Below are 13,300 nucleotides of genomic sequence, written 5' to 3' on the forward strand. Positions count from 1 at the left end.
CTATTTCCAGCAACTTTCCATTTTCAGATAGAATGGGCTGGCTCTCTACACTCTCTACATACTTAAAACAGAAGGATGGGAGGGTATTGACTTTAGAATATTAGAAGTGTAAAAGCTTCCAGGGAGGTAAAAATTCAAACAACGTCTTTCCTAAAGAGGTGAGAGGATGAAAGTGAAAAGGGAAGACAAGTCAGCTAACTCCAGGGGAAAAGGGCACAGGGAAAGACATCTAACTCAATTGTTTTAGTTTTATGTATTGTGCACAGAAGTTTGCTGAGTCCAGTTGCAGCTTGGTTTTTGTTTTTCAGTTTCTTCCCCATGACAGATCTCAAGATCTCACTGTCTGAGTCCCACTACACAGTATGTGACTGTACCTTTCTTCAATAAATAATTTATGAAGCAGATAAGATAGTACAGGATGTGCTTGTCTGTGATACCAGAGTCAGAGTCAATGACCCAGTCCTTCCAGCCCAGTATTTGCCTTTACCGTGACATTATTTTCAGTATTTGCTTGTAGTGTGCAAAACAGGGATGCACGCAGATTAGTCACAAGTATTTAGACTTTTTACTTAATGACTTAATGCTTGGTATCGTTACTTTCAAATCCTACTGGGCATCTTACACACATGAATAATTGAAATGTTGAAGCTCTCAGCAAGTGGTATGCTGTATTTCTTTATATACTCACATCCGTCTATTGTTTTGTCTGTTACAGTATGCTTTCTAGTCAAAAAGTAACACAGTGATTTCTTAATAACGTTTTTCTTATTTATAGCAGGAGGCTGATCCTTTAAAAATGGTTTATTTTTCCTGATGGCATAACTTTGCTATTTATATATAAATTTAAACTTTATCTAGCTATCTAAATCCATCAGGGCAAGCACTGCTGCACCTGGAAGCTTGGGGAAGAAAGTTGCATTTTAAGCTTTTTATATATCTGTATCTATATATCTCTATTAAATAAATTGGTATGATGGGGTTTTATTTATTTACTTATTTATTAATCTGGTAGCTGAATGGTTACATATTTTCATGTTGGATCAGCTGACACAAAATATAGTAAAGGTAGCTGTATAATTTTAACACCTGACACTTGCCCTCATTTGCAGTTCAATACTGGAATAACTTTGAATGTGATGTCTGGAGTTGCTTTTTTTTTTCCTTCCCTTGTAAATTCCAGACTTTACTTGCTTCAGATCTTCCAGTATAAGTGTGAATACCAGTATTTGAACTGGACATCCTTACTGAAATTGTTTGAAAAGTGCTCAGTGAAAGAAAACATAAGAAGGCAGGGAAGGAAGGAAAGGCAAGAAAGGAGCAGACGAAGGCACTTAGGAATGTGGCTAGATGTGGACAGGGCGCTTGTAAAGAAAAGGAGCAGGTGCTTCCTTCTTCAGCTGACAGCAATGACAGAGTGGATTCCCACAACCTGTAAGTGAAAACACTCAGGAAGTGGAAGCATACTTTCTGCTCAAAAGCAGTAAGAGAACTGGGGCACAGTCCTTTCAACGGCAAGCTGCATCTTTAAGAGTCTAGGGAGATCACCGAGTGAAGTTCATCATCCTGTGTATGAAAGGGTATTTGTGGTGCATTTTTTATATAAAATAACAAAAGAGAAAAAATGATACTGAGTGTTAATTTTATCAAGTGGTGGGGTAGCCAGGTTGAAGAAGAGGAGAAGAAGAAAAGAAATGGATGAGTCTTTCTGTAGCAACTGTTTAGCGTCTGGTACTAATTCATCCACTGTTAATTTTGTTAGTGTTGCAGCTGTCAGATGTTTTGCTAGGACAGATTGTGAGCATAGCTACAGGGCCCTTCTGTTTGTTTTCCACTATTCTGAATATTAGGACTGCAGACTTCTGACTTATCAGGAGACTTAGTGACTAATGCAACATTTATGTATGAAGAGGACATAAATTTTCTTTCCCTTATTTGTTATGATTGAGTATTTTTATTGATGGATGAAAGCTTATATTTGTGTAGCAAGCAAGTCCTGCAAATATAAGTGATTAATCCAAAAAGTAGTTACAGAATGTTAGAAAAGCTGTTTAAAATCTCCACCAAATAGTTATTTATAGTGGTACTGTATAGCTGCATTAGCAAGCAGGAAAAAATACTTCCTTAACAAGATTTTATTGATGGTCACAAAATACATACAGGTCTTTATTTATTTATTTATTTATTTTTCCCAAGGGGTATCAATTGCTTCTTATGCAGAGAAAGTACAACTCAGGATGGAGGTTTATGTGGGACTGACAAAATTGAGATTGTAGGTAGTTGGGACTATTGATTAGTTTTGGAGAGAAATCTGAAAAATGCTTGGAGCATTCCATAATCACTTCTGAGCAGAAATGCTCGGGGGAGACAGGCAATGTTGTACAAGATTTAAGAAGTGAAGGAAACAGGATTTTTCTTGTTAATTAGGAGCCTTTTGATACTTTTCTTTTAAAATAATACTGCTGTAGAGGAAAATCTCTTCTAAAAAAAAAGATTTTCAACTTCCTTATTTTTCCAGTTTGACTTTTGCCATTTCAAGGTAATGGCAGCCGAACACCGGGTTGATGGTTTTTTGACCAGTTGCCAAGAATTACTTTGGTCCCCCTTCGTGCCTACATGCATGGTGCTGACAGTGCTGCATTAGGTTCTGGTGCTCTCTGACAGAGGAGACTGAACCGTCTCTTGAGCAGAATTTGAGAGATTGCATCTGTCCATTTCAGTTCAGTTTGTCAGTTTCCACAATTTCCAGACAAGTCAACAAAAAACTGAATGGATGAGGTTTACGAATGCAGCATAGCTTAATTTCATAAACAAGTCTTGTGCATTGGCAGGAATCATCTGCTCTTGTTCCTGAGCTTTGTGTTCACTTCTTCCAATCAAGAGGAAGAGCTGTACATCATTTTGGACAGCAGAAGTATTTGCAATTTGTGGTGTCGGTGAAGTAGGTAAGCACTGTTTGTAGGTATAATAAAGAAGTAAAATAGTAATTTTGTTAAGTCCACCGGAGTTGTATCCGCAGCTGGAATGTCCACAGTAACCAGAACAGAGCATTACAAGGTAAGGCTCCTTCAGAGCTTGAAGGAGAGGTGACAAAGATAGAAACACTTCATGTGAAGAGGGACTTGAATATTAGGAGTTCAGACAGGAGAGGAAATGAAAAGGGAGCCGTTACAGCAAGAGAACACAATAAATGATAGAAGATAAATTAGCTATGCTTATTTAACTGCCCTCATAAGAGTTCAAGGAGCTGTCTGTGAAACTGAAAGGCAACAGATTTAGAGCCGGGGAAAAAAAAATATTTATTTAACATTCTATATAACTAACCTGTGGAATTTGCTATCACACAGCACTGTTGAACATATTATCAAGACTTAAGGGTAGAAAGAAGAATTAGATGTCCATATAAAGAGAAAACTTCTTTAAAGGGATACTGGACCTCATGCAGAAAGATCTTTACTTAGCTACCAGCTGCTAGTCAGGAAGAAATACCCACAGAAGAGGAGAAGATATTTCCATTACTCAGTAAAAAGAGCCTTATTTTCCCTCTGAAGGCCAAGTGGGAAGTGGATCTGTTCCGGCATGTCACCTGTGACGTCCATTGAAAACTACTTCGAACAAGTGCTTTTTGCTCATGTATCAGAGTTCTGGTGCCTTGCAATAAAGTAATGATGTCTCATTTCCTTTTGGGGAAGATGAGGCAGAAAAAGATTAAGGAAATCATCCAGCATATCAAAAGGAAAACTAAGTCCTGGCTGTTCATGCCATCAAGATAGGACAGGCATGCCTCTTGTTATTTATTAGAGCTGCATGTGGCAAGCCCGTGTTTATTCCTGCCCAGCACCTCACAGTAGCAGAATGTTTAAGTCTGTGTGTCAGGCCTGAGGTAAAGATTAGGAAAAGCAAGCAAAACAACTTTTCAGTTAGCTGTTCTTGGCAGTAAATAGATACTGTACAGTGTCACTGAGAAAGGTAAGTCCTGTGAATTGCTGCAACTTTTATAAAATGACCCTTCACCTATTTATTGGTAACTGATCAGTCTTGAGGAGAGATTAACATCATCTTCAGAGAAGCAAAATCTCTTCTCTCAGACTGACATTAAGTAAACATTTTACTTTGCTTCTCTGGAATTTACTGCAGTATTAAAGGGGTTCCTCTGCATTTTGCATTACTGGAAAAAAATCCCATAGTATGTTCTGTTTTCTGTTTCCAAGCACTTACTGTTTATAGTTTACCAAGGTATTAGGATATCTTCTGCTCAAAGATAGTAATTATCAGAAGGATGACATTCAAGAGGATTTTTATTAAAGACAGTCTAGTATGTTAGCTCTGTGCAAAATGATCAAATGAATGTGATTGTATCCAAATTTTGCTCTTAGAGCATAACTTAATTTCCCTTAAATATAAGATAGGAATTAAAAGTTTTAATATTTAGAGGACTTTTTTTTTCTGTTAGCAATGTATGTTATTGTGTAGTGTTTATTATTAAAAGCATTATATGAGATAGATCATCATGAGAAGTAGTTCTGTAACCGATAGTCAAGCAGTTGTAATTTGTCTCCAGATGAGTAGCGAGGAAATAGATAAGAGGCATGTATGTCGATGTCACAGTTGTCCTTCACCACTTATGGCCATTAGCGGGAGTTCAACCTGTTCTGTCATTATACTGCTGACACTGTACAACAGGTTGTATCGCGTTGGCACTGGCTTCCATATGTCAGCACATCTGTGAGCGGTCAACTCAACCAACCATCTTAAAGCCCCCCACTTTTGCCAAGGATCTTGCTTGAAGCATGTTTTCAAGGAGACAAGAGCGCACATCTTTTAGTTGTCAGATTTCTATGCATCAGCATGGATTAATTCTTCCTCTGCCCGCCAGTACTGGTTTATAAATGTAGGAATTCTCCACTAACTGCATTATGTGAGATGGAATTCCCTCCCTTACTCCTCTTGTTGTTTTATTTTTCTTTTGTATCTTTTCCCTGAAAATAAATTTACTAATCTGATTTTTTTTCTACAGAACATCAGCTACTTAGAATTATGTAGCGTGCTACAGACATGAATGACCAATTAGCTCTATGTTAACGTGTTAGCAATGTCATCATTTGTCAGTCAAAATAAATGATTCATACCTTTCATAGCATCTTTACAAGTCACTTTCCCTGCCACTTCAGTTTTAAAGTGGTAACTGTTACATTCCCATCATCCTGTACCCTTCAAAATCCAAGCATGCAGATTTATGTGAGGCTGGATGAGGATTTAGGACAAGCACAAAGAAGTGTAGATAATCTTGCCCTTGTAGATGGACTATGTGCTAGTAAAATGAAAGATTATGAGAAACCAGTGCTGCACCACTGAAAACTTCTATAGCTGGGTTCATTTTTTTCCCTTTCATTTAAGCTAATCAAATTGAGTGGAATATACAGATGAACTTTTTTCCCTTGAAATATCTTTCAGGAAAGTAATTGTCATCTAAAATGAGTATTGTATGGTGTTTATCTGTGGGAGGTTATACTGCAAACCATGAACAGTAATAAAAGGTGTGTGCGGATTTTTTCTGATTTGTGTGGAAAATCTCGCTCTGTGTGGTGTGCCTGCAGTGGGCAAAAACAAACAAACAAACAAAAACCTCCTGTAACTGTGATGGAGTTCTTGACTGCTTGTCAAGTAAATATTAATTTGTCTTCCTTTTTACTACATAGTCTCTTGTAGTCCTGTGGCCCTGCTTTTGTGACAAAAATAAATAAATAAATAAATAAAAATCCTATTAGTACAAGGATCCAGTTTGGGTAAATGCAGGAATTTTGTTCTATCAGTATATACTGGAGCTATTAATGTGCATATATTGGAGGAGGTATGCTGAATATGCCTGTGAACTCTCACTGTATTGGGAAAACAAGAGATTTCTCATAAATAAAATTAACGATTATACTGTGGGTAACTAGGTTTGTTAGAATTTAACTGATCTTTGCATCTGGGTTAAAAAATTTTTTTTTTCTTTCACATTCCTGGCCATTTAATGAAAGAAATGATGAAAAAACTGTTGTAGCAAATTGAAAAATGAAAATGTGTGTGCACACATTCCTTAAACATGGCCATGCAAATACGTATGTCGTTTAATTTTTTTTTAAGTAAATTGAGTGTTGGATCCACTATAAAGGTTCAGTGCTTTTCAGAAATGATTTTGTTTTTCTAATCAAATTAATTGGAAATAAAACATTTGATTTTAATAGAAGCAAAGAACTGCATTTTAATAGTATTAAGCCAAAATTTTTCATTTCTTTGGGGGAGTATTTCAAGTTTGAATTTATTGATATTTTTGTAAAATTTGAAATTATTATTTTTTTGGTTGACCTGCACGTGCAAAAAATATTTGGCTATAAAAATAGTACTAGAAAAATATCACCCACTTCTCTGTTTCCAGTTTTTATAGTAAACTTCATAATAAAGCAGTGTCATTAAGTCATTTTTAACTATGGATACCGTTAAAAAGAAGATACAGTGTGGAAATGTGGAGTAAGTGTGTTTGTAACTGGGAACATGCTGTTTTGCATGTGCAAGTGCAGATTTATTCCACTTAATTTTAGGCACTGACCTTAGATACCTGGCCACCTTCGCTCCTTCTCCAGTTACGTCCCAAAGTGCTTCCACAGAGCGGTTCAAAACAGACCTTGTGTCACCCACATACATGGCACGTGGCCTGGGGCTGCTGTGCTTGACATCTTGCCCAGCTTTAAGATTCGCTGCGGTAGGCACGTTGCGTGTCTGATGCCTTTTCTTATGGTGGCCTTTCATTTCTGCTACCCACGAGTGCCAATTTCCAAAGCAGACCCGGGTAGCTATAGTGTCTGAGTAGGAAAGAAACCTCATCTGCAGGAATCCTACAGCAGCTCAAGAGCACGGCCGGGCAAGAAGGATTATTGCGTGTTGAGAAAATACTGATACATATTTACAGCTCAGTGCACTGGTTAGTCAGAGCAGGCAATCTGTGGCTGAAAATGAAAACTGGCTCAAGATGCACTTAATAAAATTGAATAACCGAGCGAGTGGTTGGTTTTTCTGGCCGATCTGCCAGTTTGATAAAATTCCCGTTTGAGCTCTGCGCAGCCAGTCGTCTCCTGTGCTAGATTTTGGAAGGTTTGTAGCGCATGGCTAAGCCTGCATGTTTGCTTCTCACTGTGCAGCAGGAGACACGGCTGCCATTTGGTGGCATTGCTGGAAATAAACAAAAAAGCCCTTTCGAATCCCATTTTAGACGAGTTGGTCCAAGATGTTAATTAAAGGTCAGAAGAATAACTTGTCTGTAAACACACAGGCGTAGTTTGGCCGGTAAGTTATATCTAATGTAAATAAGAGTATGTTAATAGTGAATATTTACACAGTCCTCATTTGGGGTTACAAGAAGCAAAACGTTCAAATTGCTGAGAGAAGCCTTCAGGCTGTTATCTTAGTAAGGACAACACCGTAAGTATCTGTCCACATACTCATAGGCATATTTTATAATTTTTATGTAATCCATACCTGCAGAATATGATAGTTACAGGGTATTTAAAGCAGCAATCAGCAGCTTTTGAGTAACAGTAACTACTGAACGCCTGTTTCACAAACAGATGCAACATCAACCCAGTGCAGTTGACTAAAACATTGCTGGTGTAAGTGGTAGTACGGTCTGAAACAGATGCTTTTCCTCTTTTGGCTTACGAGGGCCATGTGGATGCTGCTGGTGGTCTTTTTTACAGGAACTGCCTTTCCTGCGGAGTCTTCAGTTTCCATTTGTCCAGCATCGTGAAGTGTAACAGTAAATAACCAGCAAGTGCCGGTGTGCCTTCTGCATCCTTGGGCTGGCTTGCAAGCTGGCTGGCCTCTTTCAGTGCTGGTGCCAGGCACCATAAAGGAGGACAAGCTGCTCAAACAATGACGGAGAGTGAGAGGACAAGGGCAACACCAGATGTGTGTTTTCTAGGGCATGTAGATCCTTTCCTTCAGGACTCCTAGTTTCTAGAGATGAAGAGTGTGGAAGCATGCTGACTTTTTTTTTTTTTAAGAAGCTGTTGCAGTCTTTGATTTCTATCTCTGTTTAACGTAACTAGTAAGTATATATTTTTCTAGAAGGTGGGCTTATTATCTTGGTGTTTCAGACAGTCATTCAGTATCACACATTCAAAAGGTGGTGGTGTTATTATTTACAGAAAAGCAGTTTCTTTTTCGGTTGCAACTCAAATGCTTTTTTAGCTTGTGGGCATCTCAAAAATAAAACCAAAAAATCCTCGCTTTGTTCAACCTCCTTGTAAAAAGGAGGGTGGTAGCACAGTTACACAAGAAGTGCTTGTCACTCACCCCACAAACAAAATCACAGGACAGCTGGAGAGTTGTAGCCTCGCAGCTTTCTCCTGCGGGCCCCTGCACATGCTCAGCCTGAGATGCTGCTCGCTGCCGTTTTGGGGATGGCCACAGGGAGATGCCCTGCAGGAACCCATCCTGGTGGGCTTGGGGCTGGCATATGTGCCATCCATGCTTACAGGTCCAGCTTGGAAGTGAGGCTTTAAAGGATTTTACCAAGGGTTATGAAGTTCTGGTGGAATGGACCCCGTTATCCCGCGTACTCTAAACTTGTCTAGCTTGAGGAAAAAGAGCTTTCTATCATGATGTTCTTTTTAATGATTGCTCTTCAGATTAATAAAGTAAATTACTGGTGATAAGGAAATATAGCAATATTAAATCACAGTAACAGTGTGGATTTTTTATGAACTTCAATGGTATATACAGATAACTTATTTGCTGCGCTCAGGAATTGCAATAAAAAGCTACAGTCTGTGATGTTTTTTATTCAGTGTGCAGTGGGAGCAAAATACTTTATACACTTGGTTGTTATGATGGATGGGAAAGGAAGGTTCCTTTGAATTAGTGTAGAAGACTTGTGAAATTTGAACCTGTCATCTCATTTTTTTTTTTTCTCGCTCTCAAAACCAGTTGGGTATAAGGTTCCCTTAAGCAACTTTTGGGAAAAAAAAATCAGATGTGTGAACTGATTTATGACCTGCTTTTGCAGACCTGATAGTTTTTGGAATCTGTATTCAAATTTATTGTGTCAGTCAAAACCTTAGAAGAGATTGTGCCATCTGTTTCAGGCTCTTTCTGTTCTAGGTATGAAGCAGTGTTTTGTTTGCTCTTAGTAATACTGTGTGGTTTAACATCAGTTTCAGACATGAAGTTCTGCAGTTTGTTAGACTACAGAACGGAAGTTTGAATGTGTGTGTGGTGTGATGTAGTGTGATATGTGGATACGATTATTGATTTTGAAAGGTCCTTTTAAAACTTCTGTGAAGTAAGGGTAAGTATAACTCTTACCTGATGATATGAGCGACTAACTCTGCCTACCAAGAAAACCCACCCCAAACCCTGTCTTTTCTCATCAGAAGTACTCATAGAATGGAAGTCTTTTCTTTATTTATCTCTAATATCTATAATATTAATTGAATAAATTTAGTATAAATAGAAGTCTAAGAGAATACAATAGAAATTTCAGATATCAGGATATCATAGTATTACAATTTTCTCCTAAGTTTTCTTAGTACCATTCAAAATTCGAATGTTCTGTAACGGTAGTTGTTTTAATGTTTACCATCCTAGTCATTAAGTGTTCACTCGCTACAGTAAGCTACGGATTAATAGAATAATGGACAATGGAGCTGTTCTGAAGAGATAGTCATATACACTTTGTTTAAGAGGTTAAGACATTCTCATTTGGATTCTGGCCTGCAGTTTTTGTTTGTATTGATGCACAGCCTTGTGACTTCCCTTCCATTTCACAATGATCTTTTTCCAATTCAGATTATTGTGCTGCTTCTGTTTTACAATATACAGACTGTTTCGTATACATCTGAGATTTCGGTAGAGAGAAGGGTGGAATATCTGGAGAGCGCTTTGAAAACCTTCTTTTCCTCTCCTCTGTGGGACTGTTTGGTGATATAGAAGTACTGGTATTGTGTCAGCGAAGTGCCACTAGCATGGTTGAAACTGTGCTGGCAATGCTGTATTTTAGTGGAGCCATTACCAAGAGGGTCAAAATGCTTTAACCCAGGTTAAAGTGCACCCTTGGTGTAATTGCAACCATACCAGGAGTTTCCTAAAGCCTCAAAGGGATTGCACCTATTTGTACCCCGGCATGCAATAAGAGTCTATGTAGACATTATCTCCCAATGTAAATTTAAATTCCTTACTGCTTCTTCCACAGGGCTCCTCGATTTAAGGGTTTCCAGCAACAGGACAGCCAGGAGCTTCTACACTATTTGCTGGATGCAATGAGGATTGAAGAGACAAAGGTAATACCTGTGTGCATGTGTTTAATTTAAAGAACTTGGCTGTACTGTAAACTAATAGCCATTGCCTCAGTATTCTTTGTGTTTCCAGTGTTCTTCATGTTTCCAGAGTGTTAAAGATGTCCTTAATAGAGTAGGAGTGGCTATTTTGTTATCTTGACAAAAATAATGACGTTTTAGAAAGATGATGTAATAATGTTCATTTTGGTGTCTTAAAATGGTTGACTGAAATAAAAGTTTCAGCGAGCAGTAAAAAGAGTATGGTAAGTAGATCCTGATAACTTTAGGAGTCTGTATTGTTTACATTTATTTAAAAAAACAAACAAACAAGCAACAACAACAAAGGGACAAAAAAGCCCCTTCTGAGGATTCAGGAAGGTAGGAAGAGATCCTCCGATCTGGTTGACAAAATGCATTTTAGGATAACGTTTGGGGATAGAAATTAGCAGCTCTTACCTGCCTGCCCACAATTTACATTGGAACCTATTTCAGTAAAAAAAGCTGGACAAAAATAAAATCTGGCAAAGTTTCTTATATCTCTAGAACGCGTGAAGAACTATTTGTTTTATAAATAAGGTGCTGCATTATTTAAAATTATTATTTATAATTTGTAGCTAAGAATGCGAAGTGTATAACCAGTTATACAAAAAATGTTCCTCTGTTTTTTTTCATGTTTCTTTCCCTTTATTGTTTCTGCCTCCTGCATTGCTGAATACAAGAAAGTGGTTTTTTGCTTGCTTGAACTATTTTGACTATATCAGATTTAATCTGCCTGACTTAGTCTTGGAGCCTTCTTTTCAGATGATATTTTGGTACATGGTCTTTGCTGAGTTTAGTCAAAAGGAGGCCCTTAAACATCGTACTGACCAGTGTTCTTCCTCTTCCGTCTCATTTAATAATACGGTGAATGTAATGATCCTAAACTGAACTCTTTTGGAAACAAGTTATAAGCAGTATCAGAGCCCAGTTCGTGGCATCAGAGTAGCACTGACTGAATCCCCATCCTAGCAGAGTATTAACAGAGGTTGGTCTCGTCAGCAGCATACTTAATCATAAACAAAGCTGAACTACAGAGAGAAACAGCGAAACCTTGGCATTGCGTTGCTTACAAGACTGCCTGTCAAACTGGGCACAGCACAGAAGCAGGTGACTGCTGCTGCTTTTTCTTTTCAGTAAAAGCAATTGTCATGTTTTTTTACAGGAGAGGGAAACTTTATTTTGTTGTTTGTTCATTTTCATGCAATAAAAGGTGGAAACTATATTTGCTTCACAACTGAGGATTCACCAAAAGCAGAGTCATTACAACTAAGCTTCTCCAGTGACTGACTGCTCATTCCCCTCCAGTCAATCTCCCGTTTCATCAGTGAACGTGCCGTCATTATGATAACCTGCATTTTTATTTGTCTTCTGCATCGTTTTATTAGAGAGCAGGACAGCTACCGAAGCTGCCATAAAAGAGTGATGGAACATGATGAGAATTTAAATCGTATTTTAGGCAGCAGGCTATTCCTGCCACCCCCACCACTGGGCAAGTGAAGGTTGGTTCCACCCTTTGGTGCAATTTCACCCCTGTTTGCCCATAATGGTGCATTACCGCAAACACTGACTTCATCACCTCAGGCTGCTCAGCGAGGGTCACGACTAGTAAAAGCTCTGCCTTTTTTTTTTTTTTTTTCCTTTTAATTCCATTTTTCGGATCCGTAGATGGTGTGACAAACGGAGAGTGTCAGGCCCGTGGTCCATTCAGCGCTGCCAGCCGTGCCAGGCAGGAGCGGAGCAGGAGCGGAGCAGGAGCAGCTTTGTCTGCCATGGGAACGCCGCAGCTGCAAGCCGCACGCCTGCTGCCCGGCCCCGCCGCCCTCCGGGCTTCTGCTGAGGAGAGCCCCCGGCAGGGTGTCTGCCACCAGAATCCTTTAGAAAGGATTACAGCCCCTAACATCTCTCCTTCGTGCCGCTTTGAAACTTGGCGCCCCGAAGCAGGCACGCGTAGGTGACAGCCGTGCTCGAAGTGCCCGCTTTGTCCTCCACCTGCCAGAGGTCTCCTGGCCAGCTCTACACCAGGCCAGTACCCCCGCTGCGTTCATCTCTCCGAACCACAAGTTGTGGTGAGAAATGCTTATCACATAAAGCCTGACAGGAGTTGTAACAAGTTGCATAACTCGCACAAGTCGCGTTCCACATTTGCCCTCTATCCCTGTTTTAATGTCTTAGCAAACAGCTTTCCGAAAGCAGTGTTCAACTTTTTCCCGTCCCCATTAAAAGCGTTAGAAAGAGGGTATGTACACAAGTGGGTTTTTAAGATAAAAGGCTGTCGATACGACAATAAAACCGACATACTGTCTGCTGGATCCAGCAATGTGGGCCGGAGATTGTTTCACACCAGGGCCCGACGTAGCTGAACCCTGCTGCTAATTGATTAATGTCTGCTGCCATTGTCGGCAGCACCCTGCCCATTCAAAGACTATGTCTTTCTTTGACCTAAATAAATGGTTCAACGCGCTAATCCCAACAAAAGGCTTGCTTATGGCCCTAAACCCATTTATGGTGTTCAACTTCATGAATTACCTATTGATTAGCCCTTTTAGTATATTGTTGGCTTTAAGATGAACAAAGGCGAGCTCAGGGCAGTGGGAGTTAATTCACAAGCCAGGTCACATACTCATAAGGTAGGAGTGTGACTTAGCCTGATGAGTGCCTGAACTAGAAACCAAACCTCCGGAGCTGCCTGTCATCATCAACACTTCAGTAATCGATGGCTTGAAAGTGCACTTCGCTGTCTGCAAACAAAAGTTACCATTTTTTTCTACTGGTACCCAGGTTAAGGGTTACTTGCAGAATGTTTGGTATCGCCCTTCATTCCTAGAAGGGTACCTTGCTCTAACTCTGACTTCAGTATCACGTTTCGTTGTGTCGTTTGCACACCATCGAGTTTCTGGACTAGAGAGCAGGTACATTTGCCAGGAGAAAGGAAAACCCAGGTCAGGCAT

The 13,300-nt window shown here is 39.4% G+C and overlaps 1 protein-coding gene across 5 annotated transcripts in view; it reads left to right on the plus strand.

The window, feature by feature from the left end:
• Positions 1-13,300, plus strand: part of USP45 (ubiquitin specific peptidase 45) — a 54,816-nt gene that overhangs the window by 27,648 nt on the left and 13,868 nt on the right. For 4 of the 5 annotated variants that reach the window (XR_010830441.1, XR_010830442.1, XM_066994489.1 and 1 more), the window contains exon 9: positions 10,229-10,316. Coding sequence is in view for 3 of the 5 variants with exons in the window: in XM_066994489.1 (XP_066850590.1) it covers positions 10,229-10,316 (88 nt within the window). In the remaining 2 variants the exon portion in view is untranslated. Of the gene's footprint in view, positions 1-2,828; positions 7,906-10,228; positions 10,317-13,300 lie in introns of those variants that run through there. The other variant, XM_066994491.1, reaches the window with a different exon arrangement.

The sequence above is a fragment of the Anser cygnoides genome, chromosome 3 (assembly GCF_040182565.1).
Source record: "Anser cygnoides isolate HZ-2024a breed goose chromosome 3, Taihu_goose_T2T_genome, whole genome shotgun sequence".
Taxonomy (NCBI): Eukaryota; Metazoa; Chordata; class Aves; order Anseriformes; family Anatidae; genus Anser; species Anser cygnoides.